Source organism: Gorilla gorilla, chromosome 9 (genome assembly GCF_029281585.2).
Source record: "Gorilla gorilla gorilla isolate KB3781 chromosome 9, NHGRI_mGorGor1-v2.1_pri, whole genome shotgun sequence".
Taxonomy (NCBI): domain Eukaryota; kingdom Metazoa; phylum Chordata; class Mammalia; order Primates; family Hominidae; genus Gorilla; species Gorilla gorilla.
The window spans coordinates 93,590,079-93,614,109 of record NC_073233.2 but is presented as its reverse complement, the minus strand read 5'-3'; the positions used below and the strand labels follow the sequence as shown (position 1 = coordinate 93,614,109).

The 24,031-nt window shown below is 37.4% G+C and overlaps 1 protein-coding gene across 50 annotated transcripts in view; it reads left to right on the top strand.

Moving 5' to 3' along the window:
- Positions 1-18,348, top strand: part of SYTL2 (synaptotagmin like 2) — a 158,391-nt gene extending 140,043 nt beyond the window's left edge. For 26 of the 50 annotated variants that reach the window (XM_063710734.1, XM_063710738.1, XM_055355616.2 and 23 more), the window contains 8 exons: positions 1,261-1,380; positions 3,128-3,297; positions 5,080-5,182; positions 7,584-7,754; positions 12,019-12,097; positions 14,539-14,638; positions 16,229-16,434; positions 17,277-18,348. In XM_063710734.1, the coding sequence (XP_063566804.1) occupies positions 1,261-1,380; positions 3,128-3,297; positions 5,080-5,182; positions 7,584-7,754; positions 12,019-12,097; positions 14,539-14,638; positions 16,229-16,434; positions 17,277-17,422 (1,095 nt within the window). In that variant the 3' untranslated portion in view covers positions 17,423-18,348. Of the gene's footprint in view, positions 1-1,260; positions 1,381-3,127; positions 3,298-5,079; positions 5,183-7,583; positions 7,755-12,018; positions 12,098-14,538; positions 14,639-16,228; positions 16,435-17,276 lie in introns of those variants that run through there. The other 24 variants (XM_063710743.1, XM_019037443.4, XM_019037442.4 and 21 more) reach the window with 3 other exon arrangements.
- The last annotated feature ends 5,683 nt before the right edge of the window (positions 18,349-24,031 follow it).

Below are 24,031 nucleotides of genomic sequence, written 5' to 3'. Positions count from 1 at the left end.
ATCAGGCCTTGCTCATCTGTTCCCTTTGAGACTTATCATCAGTCACATTTGTTGAGTGCCAGTTATGTGTAAAACACCATTCCAGATCAACAAGGCAGAGTCCTATCCTTCCAATAATTCACTAATGATCTGATATACTAGGTAGAATGCAGTAGGCGCTAAAATAGAGGGAAATGACTATCAGCATGTGGGGAGAGAGTGTGACAACAGAGACATTTAAAAGATATGAATTTTTTTAATCCTTGAGAAAGGATTCTTATCCACGTAAAGCATTAATTTTACTTTCCTTTAACTCCTTTATTAATCTGCATTACAATTGGCATCCATTATATTGATGCATAATTGCATGGTCCTGGAATATGCTGGCATGAACTAACTACTCCATAAAGGTGTCCCTTAACCCCTGGTGCCACTGAACTGTTCCATAAGCTCTCTAACCCTAAAAGGAGCTCACTCTGAATCATAAATTTTTAAAGCTACTATTTAATAAACTTTAGATTCAAATATAACAAAATTTGTTACTGTCACTTTTCTTTCTTGTCCCAGGTAAATACTTCCTCGGACATATTTAAAATAAATACCTGTATTTTACTTTTTTTAAAAAAATGTATTAAAATCTAATGTGGGTAGAATGTATAATTTAATATACTTAACTCTAGGAACAAAAAGATAAGCATAATAACAGGAATATGTAAGGGGAAGTTTAAAAATTTTAAACATTAAAAAATATATATATATGGCCTTGAGTTGAAACAGATGAGACTAGCATTTCTTTTTTCCTAGTTTAATAGTATGTCAAGTAAAAGATTTGATTTTTAGAGAAGTTAGGTGCTGTGCTAATAAGAGGAATTAAACATGATGTTTTGGTTTTAACAGTAAATCTTTTTATTATCTGGGTAAAGTTAATTTCTCATATATACCAATAGAGTTCCCCAGGCAAATAAATATATGATATTAACAGAGTGGCAAGAAAGCTCACAATAGTGCTGTCTTCTGCAGCACTTTGGGAGAGACTACTTTGTAGGTGAAAAAAAATCACTTTGTTATTTTGGTAGCTAAGCACTGCCTTCCTCCTTAGGTGAGGTCAAGGCAGACCACCCACTCCATCCTGAATCCCATACCCTGGCAATTAGCACTAGCATCCTTTGACTTTGCGTAAATGTCAGTGGAATACCAAAATATCATCTTTGCCTAAACAGAGATTCTGATCTTGACTCATTCTGAATTTAAATATTGTGCATATTATATGCTGTTTTGTAGAGTGATGACAGAGAAACAGATACAGCATCAGAAAGCAGTTACCAGCTCAGCAGACACAAGAAGAGCCCGAGCTCTTTAACCAATCTTAGCAGCTCCTCTGGCATGACGTCCTTGTCTTCTGTATGTAAACAAAGGCTCCATATTCATATCTCTCCGCATCTCTGAACCTTGCTCTGACATGCTCATGCTCATTTTAAAACAGCCTCCTCCTGTATTTCTCAGGGCACAAACAGTTTCTCTAATCCATAATTAGCTTCTGGCTAGCTACATCTATCTTTTTTTTTTTTTAGACTAACGGGGTTCATATCCATCATAAACAAATCTTTGTGGGTTTTTTTGTTGTTGTTGATGTAAGTACTTCACAAATAAACTTAAATTGCCAAGAAGATGAACCACTAAATTTTTCTGTGCAACAAATGGGGTAACTATGATAAAATCTGCTTGTATCAGATATGCTTTTATATATGATTTGCAGGCATAGAATTGAACCTCTCTTTTAGTAATCCTGTTGAATCAATATACTGGTTGACATGAAAGAATATGAGAGGTAATTCCTTGCCTTTTAGAAGGCATCTGAGCAGCATTTTAAAAGGAAATATCCTTAAGTGTAGTTACTCAGATTTGATTTAAGGGAATCTGACTAATTTGACTTTACATAGAACTTCTTGCATAAGGTGAAGTTGTATGTGCATGTAGTATGTATGTAAAAATATATGTAAATATATCCACATACACTTATCTGAGTATCAGATGTGCATACACATACATATATTCACCCAAGTATGCTAAAGAAATGATAAAACTGTGCTTAAATTCTTGCTAGCCTTGTGTTTCTGAAACCTTTTTTAAAAACCTATTTAAATTGAGTTTCTGCTGATAAAAATCTAACGTCTGCCTTTGGGAAGGTTTTAAACTCCCTTCATCAATCATCCATTTTCTACCCTTCCTGACCTCTAAAAGCGCATGGCTCAGTAAGCATTTTTCTAGATTCAGTGGATGGGTAACATGGTAAAATTCCTTTTTAGTGCCTTGGAAATTCGATACAGCAGTGTGTCACTATGATTAGAGTGTCTGGGTTTTCTCACATCTTCTTTCTTTCGGATTTTAAATATTAAGCATGCCTGAAAATGGATGCCTTTGAATGCCACCTAGCATAAAATCACCCTGCTTTGAAATGAGCCAGCATCTAAATAACATTGCATTTCACTTTTCATCTATGTCTTATAGGGAAAATTATTTAAAAACATTAGTCGGCTGGGCGCGGTGGCTCATGCCTGTAATTCCAGCACTTTGGGAGGCTGAGGTGGGCAGATTACTTGAGGTCAGGAGTTTGAGACCAGCCTGGCTAACCTGGTGAAACCCCATCTCTACTAAAAATATAACAATTAGCTGGGCATGGTGGCGTGCGCCTATAATCCCAGCTGCTTGGGAGGCTGAGTCAGGAGAATCGCCTGAACCTGGGAGGTGGAGGTTGCAGTGAGCTGAGATCAAGCCACTGCACTCCATCCTGGGCAACAGAGTGAGACTCTGTCTCAAAAACAAAATGAAACAAAAAACTCTAGTCATGTATATCATGTCAGGTTGTCTTTATAGATATGTCTTTATGCTATATTGAATTGATCAAGCCACTGCACTCCATCCTGGGCAACAGAGTGAGACTCTGTCTCAAAAACAAAATGAAACAAAAAACTCTAGTCATGTATATCATGTCAGGTTGTCTTTATAGATATGTCTTTATGCTATATTGAATTAACTGCTTTTATAAGCAAGCTAAAGAAATAATGCCAGCAAGGATTATATCCATGATCCTTGTGCTAGGTTTAAGAATGAGATAGAGACAAACACTATGTATTTCTGATGCTTTCAGGTGAGTGGCAGTGTGATGAGTGTTTATAGTGGAGACTTTGGCAATCTGGAAGTTAAAGGAAATATTCAGTTTGCAATTGAATATGTGGAGTCACTGAAGGAGTTGCATGTTTTTGTGGCCCAGTGTAAGGACTTAGCAGCAGCGGATGTAAAAAAACAGCGTTCAGACCCGTAAGTACATTTTAGAGTCACCTACCTTCTCTTAGTTCTCCAACTGTCAATCTTACAGGAATTGGAAGGAAATAAAGTAATCAAGAGGAGGGAGGGTATGTGTTAAGAGGAATGTTTGAAAAGTTGGGGGGAAATGCTGTTTTATTCTATAAATTCATATGTCAAACATTAAATTATAAAAATCACAGAGAAAGGCCAGGTGCGGTGGCTCACGCCTGTAATCTCAGCACTTTGGGAGGCCGAGGTGGGCGGATCACAAGGTCAGGAGATCGAGACCATCCTGGCTAACATGGTGAAACCCCGTCTCTACTAAAAATACAAAAAATTAGCCGGGCGTGGTGGCAGGTGCCTGTAGTCCCAGCTACTCGGGAGGCTGAGGCAGGAGAATGGCGAGGAGGTGGAGCTTGCAGTGAGCTGAGATCGGGCCACTGCACTCCAGCCTGGGTGACAGAGTGAGACTCCGTCTCAAAAAAAAAAAAAAAAAAAAAAAATCACAGAGAAGCACAAAATGTTTCAACTTGGAAAGGACCTTTGGGGTCATCTTGTTCAGTTCCTTCATTTTACAGATAAGAACGCAAGGACCAGAGAAGACAAGTAACCCATATATGTGAATTCAGATAGAAGCAAAATGAGGAATGAGGACCTGAACCCATCTCTTTCCACCACACTCTCAAACTTTTTACAAAATTAGGGATACATGGGACACACTTCATAATGCTCAGTGGTATAAAAATAGTTAAGACTCTAGAATGAGAGAATTTTCATATTTAAATTATATCTTACAGAACTTTAGGGGAAATTACTAAAATTATTGTTTTAAATCACAGGTTTGATTGCACTTCAGTTTTTTTTCTTTTTTTGCAAATGCTGAATGGTATTCCCTACTTATCCCTATACAGAAGTCTGATTCTTAATTATTTTGCTGAGACAAGTGCAATCCTTTTTTCTTTTATTCTTATTATAAAAACAACCGAGCTCAACATCCTTTATTTTTTTAACATTGAAGATAACTTGACTAGGTATTTACTAAGATTAATTTATTTCAAAAGATGGTAACAAAAACTTAAAAATACTGCAAGCACCAAAGCGTTTTCTCAGAGGGGAACAAACTAGGGGAACAAACAGATTTAAGCTCTATGCTGAAAGTGTATTTTCTCTTTTTTTTTTTTTTTTTTTTTGAGATGGAGTTTCACTGTTGTTGCCCAGGCTGGCACGATCTCAGCTCACGGCAACCTTCGCCTCCCGGGTTCAAGCGATTCTCCTGCCTCAGCCTCCTGACTAGCTGGAATTACAGGCATGCACCACCACACCCAGCTAACTTTGTAGCTCTGTGTGTGTGGTTTTTTTTTTTTTTTTTGAGACCAGCCTGGCTCATGGGGTTTTTCCATGTTGGTCAGGCTGGTCTTGAACTCCCGACCTCAGGTGATCTGCTCACCTTGGCCTCCCAGAGTGCTGGGATTACAGGTGTGAGCCACCGTGCCTGGCCTGGAAGTGTGTTTTCTGCCCCTTTCCACCCCTGCATATTAGTTAAGGCCAAAGGAAAAAAGGAATGCAGGAAATGCCCGTTAAAAATCTTCAAAACAATCTAAAATGATCAATTCCACTAAAACCCTTTACACATTTAAGTATAAAGGTATTGGTAGGAAAATTTGTTATTCACTGCTTTTCTCAGTGTCATGAAATAATTATTTCTGCTGTCAGTTTTCAATGTATTTAAAAAACTAGAGGTGGAAACATAACTTTTATTTTCTTTGACTTTGTCTGTTCAATTCTCCTTTTCAGATATGTAAAGGCCTATTTGCTACCAGACAAAGGCAAAATGGGCAAGAAGAAAACACTCGTAGTGAAGAAAACCTTGAATCCTGTGTATAACGAAATACTGCGGGTATCTATGAACTCTCTCTATAGGAAAATCCTAGATGGTGACCTGTTTACCATGTCTTCTTTGGGTAGTAGCTCTACAGGATAAAGTCAGTCACCAAGAGAGGAGAAGGAAAGGAATACAAATGTTCTGAGACTGTTTTGTTTGAGACAGAACAACCTGAATGTTGTATACGTTATTTCATTCACTCCCCATATATAAACTGCCATGCTGGTATTGGTATCTGCATCTCACAGATGAGGCAAATGAAACTTGGAGAAATGAAGTAACTTATTTAAAAACACACAGCTTGGCTGGGTGAGGTGGTTCACGCCTGTAATCCCAGCAACTTTGGGAGGCTGAGGTGGGTGGATCCCTTGAGGTCAGGAGTTCAAGACCAGTCTGGCCAACATGGTGAAACCCTGTCTGTACTAAAAATACAAAAATGAGCCAGCATGGTGGCAGGCACCTGTAATCCCAGCTACTTGGGAAGCTGAGGCAGGAGAATGACTTGAACCAGGGAGGCGGAGGTTGCAGTGAGCTGAGATCACACCACTGCACTCCAGCATGGGTAACAAGAGTGAAACTCTGTCTCAAAAAACAAAACAAAACAAAACAAAAAACCAAAAAAACCCACAGCTGATAAAGTTGAGCATTGCAACCAGAATGATCTTATAAAAGCACAATTCTGATTATGCTATTTTTCTGCTTTCTATAACCCTTAGGGTCAAAGCCATCTTTCTTAACATGCACACCAGTCCCTTCACAACCTGAACTCCAGCCTCAACTTTCCTCTCTCATAGTCTTTGTTCCAGTCACCCTGAATTCTTTTCATTATTTTAAGGAAGTACATTTCCTCACAATTCTGTGAATTTCTGTTCCTTCAGGCTGGAATATTCTTCCACACATTATTTCCCTAACTGCCTCCTGTACTGTCTTAAATACCTCCTCTTATAAGGGGCTGTGCTTAACCCCTAAGTTCTCCTGCTGTCTGCTGCCTCAGTAATCTTGCTTTATAGCAGGATATGTTAACAGCAGTTTAACTAGTGGTTTTATTGTCTTCCTTGCCACTAAATTGTAAGTTCCATGAGGGTAGGGACCAACTTGGTGTTGTCTGTAAACTGTGTGTCTTTGGGCACCTCAGATCTGCCAAGTCGGGTTAATGCTAGTTTTCAGATTTGCAAAAGGAAGATAATAATAGTACTTACCTACCTACCTTAGCAGTGGAGAACAGTAAATTAGTTAATTTGTGTGAAAGATCAACACACATTAAGCATTTAATAAATCTTGATCCTTAATCTGGGATAGGTATTCAAAATATGTTTACTGGAAAGATAAATGGACAGATGAATAGAAAGTATACTTGGCTCATATTCTTTTTCTTCCCCAAAACTACATCATGCTGCCTTAGTCATGACTAACAGATCATTTAAAACTAAAAATAAGTGTTGTTCATTCCCTCTTTCTGAAAACTCTGTCCAAGTATTTGATCATCCTCTGGAAAAATAAGCAGTTAAATCAACACTCAGTCATCCATGGTCTGAATTAACCACCTGTAGAATTTTTATAGCAAGTTTTTAATTACAGTTTGACTATGATATACCCTAGTACCCTGGCTATTTCTGGGTCAGCTACTTCAACCCTATACTCAGGAAAAGCCAGATAATTTAAATGTTAAGCTCAGAGAAAGGCAGACTTACTACAACCACAGTGGACATTCAAGTAGTACATCATGAAGCCAAATGGAAATTATTTTTAGATTAGAAGTACTATTGTCCTTTCCATGATTATATGTAATTAAAGATTGACTACATTTGAGATGAAAAACTGTTAGGATGCCAGACCTTTTCTACTTGGCCATATGAAGCAGGAAAAGACAAGTTTATTTATTTATTTATTTTAAATACCTCATCTGTGTGGGATGTTGATAGTGGGGGAGGTGTGTGTATGTGGCAGCATACATGGCATATGGGAACTCTGTTCTTTCTGCTCAGTTTTGCTGTAAACCGAAAACTGCTCTAAAAAGACTATTTTAAAAAAGACCTTGTTCTTAAGTAGAAAACAGAGAATTCGGTTACATTTGATTTGTATTTTAGACTCAATTTTGTATTACATCTAGTCTAAAAATATTCAGCGAAAATTGAAAAACTGGCTTTTATTGTTAGAGAGCTATTACCAACTATGATATCTGAGCCTTGGTTTGCTTTTCCAGAGTGGGGAAGCAAATCAGCTTTTATGAAAGATGGATTTTAGCTCTTTGAAACAAGATGCTTAGAATAAGATGACTTTGCAATATTTTTGGGACTTGAAACCTAACAGATAAGAAAATTTGATATATACAGATGAATTTTCTCTTCATCTCTGTGTTATAACTTTGGCATCAAGTAATGTTTTTCATCATTTAATTTTCTTCTTTGAACTTCAGTATAAAATTGAAAAACAAATCTTAAAGACACAGAAATTGAACCTGTCCATTTGGCATCGGGATACATTTAAGCGCAATAGTTTCCTAGGGGAGGTGGAACTTGATTTGGAAACATGGGACTGGGATAACAAACAGAATAAACAATTGAGATGGTACCCTCTGAAGCGGAAGGTGAGTCCGGAATTTTTTGTTTGTTTATTTGGTTGGTTGATGTGGTACCTGGTGTATAGGAAAAAGCTTAATTGCATTTAATTCAGAGTACAGATCTGTAGTTTGGGATAATTTTAAACTAGAGGAAAAAAAAGAAAGGTAAAAAAGGTTATTGGGAACATGTTTAAATCATTTAACACAAATGTTTCAGAGACTTCAGGAAGGTCTTTTAAATAATTCAATCCTTTGAAATTTGATACTGACTTTTAGCCTAATATTTGGCTGAATTTTGATAAATGTTCCATGTGTCACTTGAGACCAAAGTGTATTCAATGATTAAAGGATGTAATGTTCTATATTTATCAATTAAGTCAAAACTAGTTCCTGAAATCTTTTATATCCTCATGGATTTTATGTCTGTGTGTACTGTGAATTACTAGGAGAGTTACAATTGTGAATTTGTCTTTTTCTCCTTTTAGTTTTATTATTTTTGATTCACTATATTTGAGATTGTCTTATTACATATACATACAACTGTAATTGTTATATTTTCTTGATGAATTAACCATTTTATCATTTTGAAATTCCCTTTTTATCTCTAGTAATGCTTATTGCCTTAAAATCTACTTTGCGTGTATTTATATAGCTCTATTAGCTTCCTTTTGATTAGAAGTTTGTTTCTATCTTTTGATTTTCAGCCTTTTAAAATTCTTGTAGTTCAGATATATTTTTATAAGCAATAGTTTTGATGTTTTTCCAGTCTTAAAATATTTGTCTCTTAATTGGATTATCTAGTCCATTTGCACTTAATATAAATATTGATGTATTTGGGTCCAAATCTAGTAACTTACTATTTGTCCTGTTTTCTTATTTTTGTAATTGCCTCCTTTGGGATTATTATTCCATTTTTTCTCTCTCTTAATATGTCAGTCATAGTTTATTTTCATTTTTCTTTATTAGTTCCTGTAGAGATTATAATATGCACCCTTGAATTCAAACTGTAATATAAATTAGAACTTTTGCCACTTTCAGAACAGTGGAAGGAACCAAGAACATTTTAACTCCATTTACCCATTCTCTCATCCTTCGTGCTATTTTTGGTCATGTTTTAATTGTATATATTTTTAAGTCCCATAAGACATTACCGTTATTGTTTTATACAGTCTATTAATTTAGATTTAACCACATATTTGCCTTTCCCTTGCTCTTTATCCTTTCCTGGATTTATCCGTGGAGTTGTTTCTTCTGTTGAAGACTCTCCTTTAGTTTTACTCTTAGTGAATATCTCCTGGCAACAGATTATTTCAGATTTTCTTGGTATCATAACATCTTTTTCAATCTTGGAGGGATATTTTTGCTCTGTTGCGAGGTTGACAATTATTTCTTTCAGTGTTTTGAAGATGTCATTTCATAGTATTTGGTCATTTCTGTTGTGAAGTCAGCTGTTAGTCTTATTTTTGCTCCTTTGAAGGTTATGTGTTCTTTTCCAGATTTTAGGATACTTTTCTTTGTCTTTGATTTTTAGCAATTGTACTATAATGAGCCTAGGTGTAGTTTTCTTTAATTTATCCTGAGGTTTGGGGTTCAGTGAGCTGCTTGAATCTGTCTATGTTTTGGTATCTTTCATCACTTTGAAAATTTCTCAGCAACTATTTCTTCAAATATTACTTTTGCCCCACTATTTTCTCCTCTCCTTCTGGAAACTCCAATTACAAGTATGTTATACCTTTTTATTCTATCCAACATGTCTCTTATGGTCTTTTCTGTATACTTTTTTTCTTATATTTCAGTCCATGTTTTGCTAACCTTTTCACAATTCAACAATTTTATCTGCTATGTCTATTCTGTTGTTAAAACCATCTACAATTTAAGCCAATCTATAATATAAAACTTATATTTTTGAAAGCATATTTTCTTTTGACTATTTTGATTCCATTTCTCTCCTAAAATTCTCTATCTTAACATTGTCTTTAAAAATATAGCATGCAAAGTTATTTAATGTATGTACTTGAAAATTCCAGTATCTTAAACATTTGTGAGTCCTGCTTATCTATTTTTTAAAATCTTAGTTTGGACACTTAGTTCTTTGTCTTGGTATGCCCGTTCATTTTTTGATCATATGTGGGTATTGCATATGAGAACGTTCTAGGAATAATTGGGGAGGATTTACTTTTGCTTCTGATACAGCAGGCATAGACCACCTTCATTTAATCTGGGAATAAACTGACTTTGAAGCACAAGCCCAGTTTTCATGTGATCTGGTCTAGTTTTTGTTTGCTTATATTCCTAGGCTAAGGCCCTTCAGAGGTTCCAACTGAAAGCCATGGGAAATAGTTCTCAAAATCAGCATGCATCTGATTCACCTGAAGGACTTATTAAGTCACAGATTCTGGGGCTTGGTGTGGTGGCTCTCAGCTTTAATCCCAGCACTTTGGGAGGTTGAGGTGTGGATTGCTTGAGTCCAGGAGTTGGATGGAGACAAGCCTGAGGAACGTGGCAAAACCCTGCCTTTGCAAAGAAATTAACCAGGCTTGGTGGCATGCACCTATAGCCCCAGCTACTCAAGAGGCTGAAATGGGAGGATCACTTGAACCCGGGAGGTGGTGGTTGCAATGAACTGAGATCACGCCATTGCACTCTAGCCTGGGCAACAAAGCGAGACCCTGTCTCAAAAAAAAAAAAAAAATAGACCCACTAGATTCTGAGCCCTATTCCCAAGGTTTATGGGCCCAAGAATATACATTTTTAACAGGTTCCCTGTCAATGCAGCTGACCTAGAAACGGTACTTTGAAAACCACTGGTCTAGAGTGTTTTTCCAGTGCCATTCCTTCTTGACAGGCCGTGGACTCCAAGTTTTGTCTCCCCAGCCTCATGAAACTGCTAAAAGTCCTGCTTACCTTTCCAGTCTCATTCTGTTAGGTTTTTTATGTGCTCAGTTTGGCACTACTTAAATGTCTTAAAGTGAAAAGCAGAGAAGAATGTCAGACTCTAAGATCTTGTTCATTTGAGTCCTGTCTGTGTTAATAATTCTTTAGCACTTTCAAACTGATATTTAAAATCCCACCTTTTAAATTGTTATTAGTTTAGGGGTTGATGTGATCCAAGCTAGTCCATCATAGTAGGAAGTGATAAATATAAATAACTAATACAAACCATAACTTAGTGTCTACACAACAGTGGAACTGTTTTAGTTCCACTAAAGAAATGGTTCTCAAATGTTATATCAAAATCACTTGAAGCACTTATTTCTAGCCCTACCCAAGACCTGAACTCCTCAGAAGATATCAAAAGCATCTCATTTTTAACTGGCTACCATTACGTTTCTGATACATACCCATATTTTGAAAATAAAGCTCTAAAGAGCCAGAATTTGAAAGTAAAAACACTATCTTATACAGGTTTCTTATACAGGTTTAACATCCCTAATTCAAAAATTTCAAATCCATAATGCTCCAAAATCTGAAACTTTTTGAGTGCCGATATGATGCCGCAAGTGGAAAATTCCACACCTGCTTCATGTGATGGGTTGCATAAAGTTATTAAAAATGTTATATAAAATTACCTTCAGGCTATGTGTAGAAGATGTATATGAAACATAAATGAATTTTGTGTTTAGACTTGGGTCCCATCCCTAAGATATCTCATTACATATATGCAAATATTACAAATTTCAAAAAACAAATCCGAAATCTGAAACATTTCTGATCCCAAGCATTTCAGATAAGGAATATTCAATGTGTACTTGAAAATAACAGATAGAAGTTTAAAAAATTATTGTTCAGTCTTTGTTATACTTACAGACTTCTATGCATTTGGCCTAAAATAATCAGATTAGTGCAGCTTTGAAAATGTAAGATATGGCCTTTCCCCCCTTACTTTCACACACTATCTCATACTCCTTCAAATAAAGGGAATACAAATAAATTGTTTTATATGCTGGCTGAATAGCTAACAAAATATTTGTGTTTTGATCATAATTAAAGCATTCGAAGAAACCTCTCCCATCTCCAAGAAAGCCATTCTGGTTTCTTCACCATCTTTGAGACTAAATGCCTTGAAATATTTTCTGGGTATCCTGCAAGATTTTTCAAGGTATACAGCCTAGTTTTCCCAGGTATTAAGGCAACAGTCTAGTTCTGATGCAGAGAGAAATTTTAATCCAGAGCACTCATGAGTGACACATGGTCCCAGAAATGGGACAGATATGGTTCTGTAATGGGACCTATACCAACAAACAGGATGAAAAGTCTGTCTCCCACCTGCTGACATTTCTTCACTTTTCAGACAGCACCAGTTGCCCTTGAAGCAGAAAACAGAGGTGAAATGAAACTAGCTCTCCAGTATGTCCCAGAGCCAGTCCCTGGTATGTAATGATTTTCTATTCAGATTTATGTCCTTTCCTTATCCCTCCCTTCTCACAGTATTTACTATGCGTTTTCAAAGGTGAGGCCCTAAACAAACTTAACAAGTTAGTAACGTATAGACCAAATGAGTCTATTCACAGTTGTAAATAAGAAAATTCTTTTTTTGTTATTGTGGCAAAAAAAAAAAAAAAAGAAAACATAAAATCTACCATCTTCACCATTTTTAACTGTACAGCTCAGTGGTGCTAAGTATATTCACACTGTTGGGAAACAGATCTCCAGAACCTTTTCATCTTGCAAATCTGAACCTGTTTATCTATTAACCAACAATTTCCTTTTCCTCTACTACCAGCTTCTGGTAATCATCATTTTACTTTCTGTTTCTATAAGAAAGTTCTCATTTTTTTTTTTTTTTTTAGTTTAGTTTATAGTCATTAGGTTTCACCTCACTCTCCAAAAATTTGTATCTGCACAATGTGAATGGCCTGTATTCAGAATTTGTGTATTCCTGTGTTTGGAATTTGGACTTATTGATAGTGCTATAAGAATAGAACCTGAGTGTTCTTTTTCACAGGTGGGAATTAAGAGGACTCCAGAGAACTTAAAGCTCATTCACCCTCCACTCGCAGGGTCTCATTAAGAGATAAAGCTTTTCCCTCAAGATTATCAATTGCCTCCTTGTCAGGTCTTCAGCCCAGTTAAGGAGCAAGAGACTAGCAGGAAATGAATGCCAGCCAGCTCCTTGCTCCATTTCCCAAGCAAGTTCCCCAAGTTAGTCTCTTTAAGAATCTGTATGAATGTTATGGCTGAAATCAGAGGTTGTAAACTCAAATGCTTTCAGTAACCAGGCAGTGAAGCTAGTGAGATGGAAGAAATAATTGATGGTGAGGATAGTGACTGAACTAAAGAAAAGCATTCTGATGTAATTTATACCGCCCCCCGCCCCCCAAAAAAGAAAGAATTAGAGGGCAAGTAAAGCATATTTTCAGGCTGGATTGCTGTCAGACTGCCACCTTTGAACTTCTGGATTTTCCTAAAAGGTAGATTCTTTTGCATATAATTTGTATCCTATCATTTAAAGTCAACATTCATAGAAACCCCATATCCCTTTTTCCTTCTATCACTTGGTAGTAGAGGGCAGGGGTATTGTGTGTTGTGATGGGTGCCACCATGTCTGAATTTTTGTCCACGTAGTTTTTCTTCTTTGAAATGGCTTCCTCTTCTCCTCAACCTACCAAAGTCTTAGATGAAGCCCCATCTCCTCCATAAAGCTTTCCCTAACTATATTAGATCTCACTGATCATATCATTTCTAGAACATTACAGTAATAACTTGGAGTTTCACTGTATATTACATTTTTATCATTTTATTTGAATTATTCTCTCCCACATAACTATAAACATTTCCCAAGGGCATAGATTATTTCATGTATTCTCTGTATATCTAATGATGTTTCTAGCATAGCATAGAGATGAGCATATGATAGATCCTCACTAAGTACTGTTTGGTTGACTGATTGAGCTAACCCATTCAGAAAAATCTGGTGGCATTCCTCTGTTCGTATGAACCCAGCCTAGACAACAATTTCAGACTAAGCCAACTTCTTAGTAACTATCTGCCCATAATATTAACTATTACGTATGTACATACAATATCCCTATAAAATGTTTAACCACTCTTGACTGGGTGTGGTGGCTCATGCCTGTAATCCCAACACTTTAGGAGGCTGAGGCAGGTGGATCCCTTGAGCCTAAGAGTTCAAGACAAGCCTGGGCAACATGACGAAACTCTGTCTCTACAAAAATTTAAAAATTAGCCAAGTGTGGTGGCACATGCCTGTAGTTGCAGCTCCTCTGGGAGGGCTGAGGTAGGAGGATCACTTGAGCCCAGGAGGTTGAGGCTGCAGTGAGCCATGATTGTGCCACTGAACTCCAACCTGGGTGACAGAGTGAGACCCTGTCTCAAAAAAAAAAGTATAACTACTCTTAAAAATGACTATACCTTAGCCAATACCTGTTTTGGTTACTTTATACCCAAATATGTTTTAAATGTCTTCCACTAGCACCAACTGATACTGGTATTAATGTTTGAAAGGTATATGCATTTCATTGAAATGTTTTGAATATAGCTGTAAATGGATGATTCACATTCCTGATGTTTGATTTTGTTGAATCAAGCAAAACCCCAAATGAATGATGTACTAATTATGTAATACTTGGTACTTAAAGCCAATATGAATTATTTTTATAGAGCTATCGAGTTCAGTAAAACCAGATTATGAAGACTTAGTTAAGATTGTATAGATTTAATCAGTTTAGATGATATCATCAAATACTAGCTAGTATCTCCGTGCCAGAACATTTTTAGGCTGACATCTTTGGACGCAGTATTGCCAAGGGAGAACTGGCAGTGAAAATTTTCTCTTCTTTTTCTATTGTAGGTAAAAAGCTTCCTACAACTGGAGAAGTGCACATCTGGGTGAAGGAATGCCTTGATCTACCACTGCTAAGGGGAAGTCATCTAAATTCTTTTGTTAAATGGTAATAGTATTGATGACTCTGTCTGCATCAGTTCTGTAGCCTGGTCTTTGCTGGTTAGTTTCGGTTCTCTATATCTGTAATGCTGACTCATCATTCATAATTTAAATGAATTTACTTGGGATAATGGAGACATGAATTGGAGGAATCTATATCATGAACTCTCAAGGCTTCATTTGGCTTTAAAATCATAAAGTAAGAGGTCAAATGAAACTAGAGACCTCATACTCAATGTGTAATGTGTTCTAGGGAAAACATCTGTTGGTGAGGGCAATAATCAGTTCAAAAGAGTTTATTAAATTTCTAATGGTAAGATGTCACACCCCTTGACTCCTTTATGGAGCAGGGAGAATTCCTTCTCTCCTTTGTCCCACCTGTTTTGTGGCCTATTTGCAAACGGTCATTGTATGAGACTGCAGATATTTGGAAAATGATTTGCTAATCAACCCTTACTAAGAGCTTGAGACAGTTTGGGTTTTTAAATGGCAAACTCTTCTCTCTGTTATACATATAAAGTGGCTGGCATCTAGTAAATAATAACTAAACAGATATTAGTATGCTCTCCTAGTTTTTCTAATTTTATTTATATATAGTCTACCAGAAGACCAACTGTAGCTTTTTAAATATATGTGACATATATCTGGTACGGCGAGGTGTCTCACGCCTATAATTCCAGCACTTTGGGAGGCCAAGGCAGACAGATCACTGGAGCCCAGGAGTTCAAGACCAGCCTGGTCAACATAGCCAAACCCCTTCTCTATTAAATAAATAAATATATATGTGACATATGTCTAAGTAGCATAGATGATATTATTTATGATTTTCCCTACACATTATCTTTATAGATGTCAGCTGGTAAGATTTTTTTGGCTCAAGTCAGCCTCATTCTAAGACCAAGTCAGTCAGTCACATTCTGAGACCATTCACAGACCTTCTTGCCTTGTGTTGCCACTTGTATTGTCTTATATTGCCACTTACAAGAGGCATGGTAGGTTAAAGTTCATTTAATTGTTATCGTAAATGAAATGTAAGTGATTGTAAAAAAAAAATTACATAATTTATTTCCAAAGTCAAATCTAGCAATTTGGAGAGGTTTCTCTTCTTTTTCTATTCTGTATAACACAAATGTCTTAGGCTATCACAGCTAATCAGGATAGCCTGTGCTTGCAAATTTTAAAGGAATCCTCAAATGATTACTAGCATATTAAGCACTTACTAAATGCAGGCATGGAGCTAAGTGTTTTGCATATGTTATTTAATTCTAATTTTAGCCTTATGAAATCAGCGTCACCATTCCCATTTTATAGATGAAGAAGCAAGTGTCCGTAAGGTTGAGTAACTTTCCCTAAAATGCATACCCAGGAGGTAGCAGAGTCAGGATTCAAACCAAGTATAGCCGACTCTAGGTCCAGAGTCTTTTCAGCATGATGTGTTCCTACCCCCTACCCCACTGTCTGCCAAACCACCGCTACCACTATCTCTCCACATCTTTTCCTCCATTGTCAATCTTTAATAGCTGTTGTGTTATGTATTGAAAGCATGAATGTTCACTATCTTACTAAAATGCTCCCACAATCATGCCTCTTTTTGTAGTACCATCCTTCCAGATACAAGTAGGAAAAGTCGCCAGAAGACAAGAGCTGTAGGGAAAACCACCAACCCTATCTTCAACCACACTATGGTGTATGATGGGTTCAGGCCTGAAGATCTGATGGAAGCCTGCGTAGAGCTTACTGTCTGGGACCATTACAAATTAACCAACCAATTTTTGGGAGGTCTTCGTATTGGCTTTGGAACAGGTACTGTTTGCTACATTTTCAATTCTCCATGAGCCAAATTTTTCTAAAGATACTAGAGGTTTGTTTGTTGCTTTGCTTCTTCCCAGTGAAAACCGAGATATCCTGAAAACAGATATCTCTTAAGTATAGTGAAATAAATGAGTAAAGAAATGTCAGGTTGTATGCCAAGGGCTCCAGATATGAGGATTAACAGGGTGAAGTGTCTCTGCATATAGAGCTTAAGTTATTGTGGCAGTGGCAGGGACAGAAAAGCCTTCATCACTAGTCTGCCCTGCAAAAACATTTATGGTCCTTCAAGGCTAAATATATGCTTTGAGTAATAACAATAACATTTATGGAGCACCAGTCACTGTATTAAATGCTTCATTTACATTATTTCATTGAATCCTCACAAGTCTATGAGGTAGTTACTAATGTTACCCCAAAGGAACTGATAGTCCAAGAAAGTAAGTAACATAGCTACAAAGTGGCAGAGCCAAGATTCAAAATTGAGTCTGTTAGACACTAAAGCCTTAGTCACATTAACCTAGAGATTATCTAGTGTCATCTCCAACCCAGTGCAGGAGTCCTCCCAACTCCCTTATTCCCTGATGAATTTTCATCTGGCCTTTACATTAACTTGAAGAAAAATCATTGCTCTAGGAATTATGGTAATGATTACAAACATGAAGCCACTCAGACAATTGAACAGTTCTTCCTTATGTTGAGTCTCACATCTGCCCTCCCAGTGAAGAAAGCTCCTCCTAGCTTCCACTGGTGGTTATAATTAGGGAATAACTTTCCCTCTTTCCCCTACCCCCAATGAGCTGTTTCTTTCTAAATGCAAAGCTTCCTTTTTTCAGGTAAAAGTTATGGGACTGAAGTGGACTGGATGGACTCTACTTCAGAGGAAGTTGCTCTCTGGGAGAAGATGGTAAACTCCCCCAATACTTGGATTGAAGCAACACTGCCTCTCAGAATGCTTTTGATTGCCAAGATTTCCAAATGAGCCCAAATTCCACTGGCTCCTCCACTGAAAACTACTAAACCGGTGGAATCTGATCTTGAAAATCTGAGTAGGTGGACAAATATCCTCACTTTCTATCTATTGCACCTAAGGAATACTACACAGCATGTGAAAGTCAATCTGCATGTGCTTCTTTGATTACAAGGCCCAAGGGATTTAAATAATAACAAAATGTGTAATTTGTGACTCTAACATTAAATAAGATATTTGAACAAGCTAGGAAAATTGAATTTCTGCTGCTGCTTCAAAGAAAAAGCTGCCCCAGAGCATTAAACATGGGGTATTGTTAAGAAGCAAAATGTTCTTGTTTGCCATCATGTGTTTCACACCACAATTCTGTGCCACAGTTAAGAGGGTCTGGTACCCTTGCAGGACCTTTGTAGGTTGTGGGAAAAAGTCGCAGAAAGATACTCAAAGTGGAGCGGGGAATGGAGACAGAACATCAGTGATGATAAAAAAAAAATGGACCTTAAGAAACTATTTACTCTGTAATCTCTAATAAAATATGGAATTCCATATTAGGGCAATGAGACTGAATCTACTGGTGTTTTTCTGCCTTGAGAAAACAAACAGTTAAAACAAGCCTCAAATGTATTTTAGTGCCACCCACTGGCCATAGGTAAAATTCAGTTGTTGGCTTGTTTTGACTTAATTCTAAAAAAGGTCTCAAGCCTGTATTTTTATGAGTTTATTTTTTTAAAACCCTGCATATATATGATTGTTTTTCTTATAACTTTACTATATGAAAGCAGCATAAGAGTAGTCACAAACATGTTTTGCAACAAAGTTTTAATTAGAATGTAAGTTGTTCAGTTATACTGTTCTTCTTATGTATGTAAAATTTTCATAAAGTATTTTGTAAAAACCCTTAGAATAAATTATCATTTGATTTAAATTGTATTAGAAAATTAGCCTGACTTCTCATTTTAAATAAAATATTTTAGGAATTCTAAACATCTAAATTTCCTAACAAGGCTAATGAACTTCTTCTGGGCTAATGTTTCTACAGTCTTCACTGCAATTCTGGGCATCATCTCCCCTAAGTGGGCAACTTTGGCTATGTTATTAAGAGTAGGATTTTTATTTTTATTTATTTTGTTTTAAAGGACATAGCAGATCTCAAGGATTTTTATTTTTTTTAAGTAGTTAAAATGCTTTGGGGATGATTTTAGTATATGAAGCACATTACTCTCCCTTAGGACCCAACCAGCTTAATTTTCTCAAAACAAGCACTGATTTAATGTAGGTTCACGAAAGCCTGAGTGACAGGTGAACATGGGATCTTACAACAAGCATCTCATAAATGTCACTGAAAACAACTAGAATGCTTGCCTGTTTTTCCCAAACAGATACTAGAACGTTCTACCCACTTGTCAATAAGAGTGACTAACCTAGGTCAATGCCCTTTCCATTGTCTCCTCAGGTCTTTTTTTTTTTTTTGAGATGGAGTCTCGCTCGGTCACCCAGGCCGGAGTGCACTGGCGTGATCTCGGCTCACTGCAACCTCTGCTTCCCGGGTTCAAGCAGTTCTCCTGCCTCAGCCTCCTGAGTAGCTGGAATTACAGGTGCCCACCACCATGCCCGGCCAATTTTTGTATTTTTAGTAGAGATGGGGTTTTACCATGTTGGCCAGGCTGGTCTCGAGAATTCCTGACCTTGCGATCTGCCTGCCTCGGCCTCCCAACCCAGGTTTTTTATTAGAGTGCTTAGTCTAGCTCTATTTATCGTTCCTGCTCTGACCTTAGGGAAGGGCAAAATGAGCTAATTAGAGTCACACTTCCTAGAGCACAGCGGTAGATGCACAAACCCTGTTCTGGCTTGTGCCAGATCATAGTACAAGCTACTTCCTCAGGCTTTCTTTCAGTTACCTGTAAAACCAGCATCCAGCCAGCTCTGGAGCAATAATGAGATTGGCTCCATTATCTCCCCATCTAGGACCAGGACTGCCTGTCTCATCCTATCCCCTGATCCCTCATCTTCAAAACACCAAAGTGGAAAATAGAACCCCCCACCTTCTTTGCATCTATCCACAGCACTTCTGACTGCCTCAACAAGTCCAAGGAGAGGTTTCACATGAAAAAAAAGTATAAATCATAAATTTAATCTTCCCTGGTTCAAAAGGAAGGCTAAGTGTGAGCTTCATGCTTTATAAAATGTAAGCACGGCTGGGTGTGGTGGCTCATGCTTGTAATTCCAACACTTTGGGAGGCTGAGGCAAGAGCATTGATTGAGGCCAGGAGTTCAAGACCAGCCTGGGAAGCATAGCAAGATCCCATCTCTAGAAAAACTAAAAAAATTAGCTGGGCATGGTGGTGTGTGCCTGTAGTCCTAGCTACTTGGGAGGCTGAGGTGGGAGAATTGCTTGAGCCTAGGAGTTTGAGGCTGCAGTGAGTTTTGATTGTGCCACTGCACTCCAGCCTGGGAGACAGAAGGAGATCCTGTCTCTTTAAAAAAATGTAGGCAACTTGAATTCTTTAGTGAACTCAGGTAGACATGCTTTTGAGCCAGTGTAACTTTTAGGCAAAGACCCTCCTAAAACTTCAAAGAACATTTTTTTAAGCTAGAGGCATTTCTTGAACTGCATATTTTAGGGCTTTTTTTTTTTTCAGAAGCCCAACTGGTAATAAGCCAAAAAGGAGGATTTATTGGAAATATACAGGGTTAGCTCACAGAATAAAGAAGTACTGCGGGAACCTAGGTTATTTTGGGGACTTGCAGGCTGGAACTAGAAACTCAGATGTGGTCTCTCTTCTTCAGGGAGTGAGAAATAGCACCTCAGCCAGGTTCAACATCACCACCTCTCAGCTAAAGCACTTCTCTTTCCTAGGTTCGGCTTGAGAGACCTATGGTGGAAACTGGCCAGGTCTGTGTCATATGCCCACCTGTTGGACCATTCACTGTGGATGGTGTAATATGATTCACCTAGCCTGGGTAGTGTGCCCACCCTGTGGCCAAAGGAAAATGGTTCATTATTAGAAGAATGGGATGTTATATAGACACTGGTGAAATCAAGAGCTAGGTATACATGCAATTTGTTTCTACCTCAAGTGAAAATATTTCAAAATACCATTATTTTTAAAATGAAGTAAAATTTCTAAGGGTCACTGCTGACTCTTTTCAGAGAGGCCTATATTCTTCCATTTACCCTGACTGCTCTAGCTTCTAAGTGGGTGGTGAGGATCCTGGGAACTCCATGGACTTCTCACATGGTCCAGCAGTCCACCCAAAGCATGGTTACTGTTAGGCTAGGCTAGCTTCTTTCAGAGATGCCTACCACCCTTCCCCTCAGCTGTATTTTCCAGGGAACTTGCTTAGGCATCTTTGCAGATCCCTGGCATCCATACTCACTATACAAGTAAAAAAGCCCCAAATATCTCTTTCCACTGTACTTTCATTCCCATTCTGCTTTGGGATTGGTCTCTCATCTACTCTCATCTTCACTCTCTCCCAGGGTTATTCACTAGTTTGTTTTATAAAAAAAAAAAAGTCCCCACATACTTGATTCAATCACAGACTATTCCCTCTATTTCTTTGGCTGGCTTTTTCCAAAAGAACTGGTTCTCCTTCAGCCTTACAAAAAGAAAACTCACTCTCACACCCAGTACCTCAATCAGGATGTGGGATCAGATTTCAGATCATTGCTCCTCTCTCTTCCTGTAAATGTTTCTAAGGATGTGTGTTGTCCAGTTGTATCAGGAAGTGAGTACAGTGTAATGGTTAAGTGACCTCCAGAAACAGGTAGCTTGGATTTGAATCTCAGTTAAACCACTTAGTAGCTGGGTGACCTTGGACAAGTTATCTAACTTCTTTGTGTCTCATCTGTAAAAGAGAAAAAGAAAGAAAGAAAGAAAGAAAGAAAGAAAGAAAGAAAGAAAGAAAGAAAGAAAGAAAGGGGCGACATTGTGCCTACTCTATAGGTGAAAATAAATGAATCAATATAGTGCTCACTTTTGACAGACAGCATTCTGTAAATGTTTGCTATTATGATTATTCCTTCCACTCATTCTTGTCCTCTACCATCCTTCTCAACTCATTCATTGACGACCCTGGCCCCTGGCTCCACAGCATATGAATGGTCATCAGACACCCTGGCTTCTTAGTTCCTTGACCTCCTCAATTTGAATATCCTTAACCTCTGTTCCTTTTCAGCCACACAAATCCATGAACTTCCTTGTAACTGGGAAGTTCCACCTTTGAAGCATTAAATGTAAACATCCCACTCTGACCAAAATCTCCTATGCTCTCAGCTTTCAGTTCATTTTTCTGTAACATTATTTTTAAAAGTCACTGTGGACTCCATCCTCAAACCCCTATCAGTCACCTCCCACTATCACTCCTCTATCCAGTCAACCACTCTCTTGCCACTAGCCTCAAAATTTTTGCTTTCTTTTCTTTCCATTGAATACCCACTCACCGGCACTATTACAGTTCCCATCCCCACATAAATTCAGTGGAACTACCCTGTCCTTGGTGCAAACTTTGGCTGGAGAAAATCACACAGCCACCCTGTCTACAATAGAAATGAGAAATAGATGGAGAAATAAAGAGTCCTTGTGGCTTTGCATCTGCAGTTTTGGTTCTTGAGGTCCTACCTAGTTCCTGCCTCTCCTGCTTTGACTCTATGAGCTCCCTCTGTGCACTTTCTGTGAGCCAATATATTTCCACTTGCTTAGCTAAATTGAATTGGGTTTCTATTAAAACAATCTTGACTAATATGCCCCTTCCATCCAAGACTGGTTTTGTATCCCTTCTTTGTGCCTTCAGTAACACCCAGTGTTTACCACTGTATCTTTGAAAAGAGTGATGTCTAATTTATCTATGATTACTTTAACAGTGTTCACACTGAATTGTTGTTTTCCATTTATCTGTGTCTATCACTAAACTGTAATCATCCTGAGATTTGGGACTTCATTCTTGGATATAATAGTTTCTCAGCCTATGTGAGATGAATGAATGAATGATCAAATGGACAAATGAAATGTGATCTAAGATCATGGGCTTTGGTATCAAAAAGATCTAGATTTGAATTCTGGCTCTATCACTTATTCTCTGGGTGGCATAATTTGCTTAACCTCTCTGAACCTTTGTTTCTTTGTTACCTGTAATAGATAAAATGTGGATAATAATGCCTACCCTTCAAGAATATCATTAGAATTAAGTGAGAGATGTACAAATAAATGCCCACTACCTAGAAGAGCTCTGTAAATGGTAGCTTTAAAAGGGAGGGAGGCATGGAAAGACTTAAAGATAAGTGGAGACGACTCATTGATCACCACAAGGGAGAGCATTGGTCACCTTGGATCTCTGGGAAGGGAATATATGGGATACTTTTAGGAGGGGAGCTAGAAAAAAATGATTGAGCAAAGAAGACAACCACGGCAGAGAGGAACCAAAGTGATTACTAAACTAAGTTATTTGAGGACAGTGATCGTATCTATTTTATTAATATATTCTTAGCACCTAGCATTGCAAATAACCTTGCAAATGTTTACTGAATAAATGAATGAATATTGATTAGGATCTTATCAGATTCTTGGTCTTGATAAGTAATCTATAGATGTATGTTATTTTAAATAATGTAAATATAAATTTAATAGAAATGTGTATTAAAATATATTTGCAAAGAAGAAATATAAGCTTTTTTAAATGTGGAAAATTTAGCTGAACATGGTGGTACACGCCTGTAGTCCTAGCTGCTTGGGAGGCTGAGGCAGGAAGATTGCTTGAGCCCAGGAATTCAAGACTGCAGTGAGCTATGATGACACTACTGCACTCCAGCTTGGGCAACAGAGACCCTGACTGGTAAAAAAACAAATGTGTATGTATCTTTTTTCCATATTTTTCTGAATTCTTTTCCTCCTCTCAGGAAATATATTTTGTGAATTCACTTTATGATATCAGACAACCATATAATCAACAAATAAAATTTTCAGTGTTTGTAAGACCCTTTTATTTAAGAGGACCATTCTAATTTTCTAGTCATTTGCCTTGAAAATAACTAGACGAGCTCCATTTAAGCATATGAAGCTTGAAATTTAAGGAAAAGGACAAGAGAAATGTGGGAAAATTACAAATAAGTTTAATTCACATTTTTAAAGTCTTTGGAATTCACTTTCACAAAACTTCAATATCCTACTGTTTATGTAGTTGTTAAAATTTCAGCTTAGGAAATTTCCCCAGTCTTCAATCTTGGTTTCCATATATAGACAAGAAATTCAGGATTTGAAACATGAGACCTTGATCTTTGACAGTGAGGGAAAAACCTGAAACTCTTCTTTCAGATTTGTTTTGTTCCCAGTGAAATCTGAAGCATTTAAAAATTCATCTCATATCTATAATGACACCCAGGGTTTTTCCTTATCATCATGACTTGGGAGATAGTAAATCTGATCACCAGAAACTGTGACCACAAGAATAGTCAACTCTTTTTCCCTACCCTTAATTTTCACAGGATTGAAATCATCTGAATTTTAAGTTTTGTATTTTGCCTTTTTCAGTTGTATTTCTAACCTAAGACTTTTCCATGCTATTAAAAATTACCTATAAATGTAATGTTTTAGTGGCTGCACAATATTTTTTGTATGAATATAT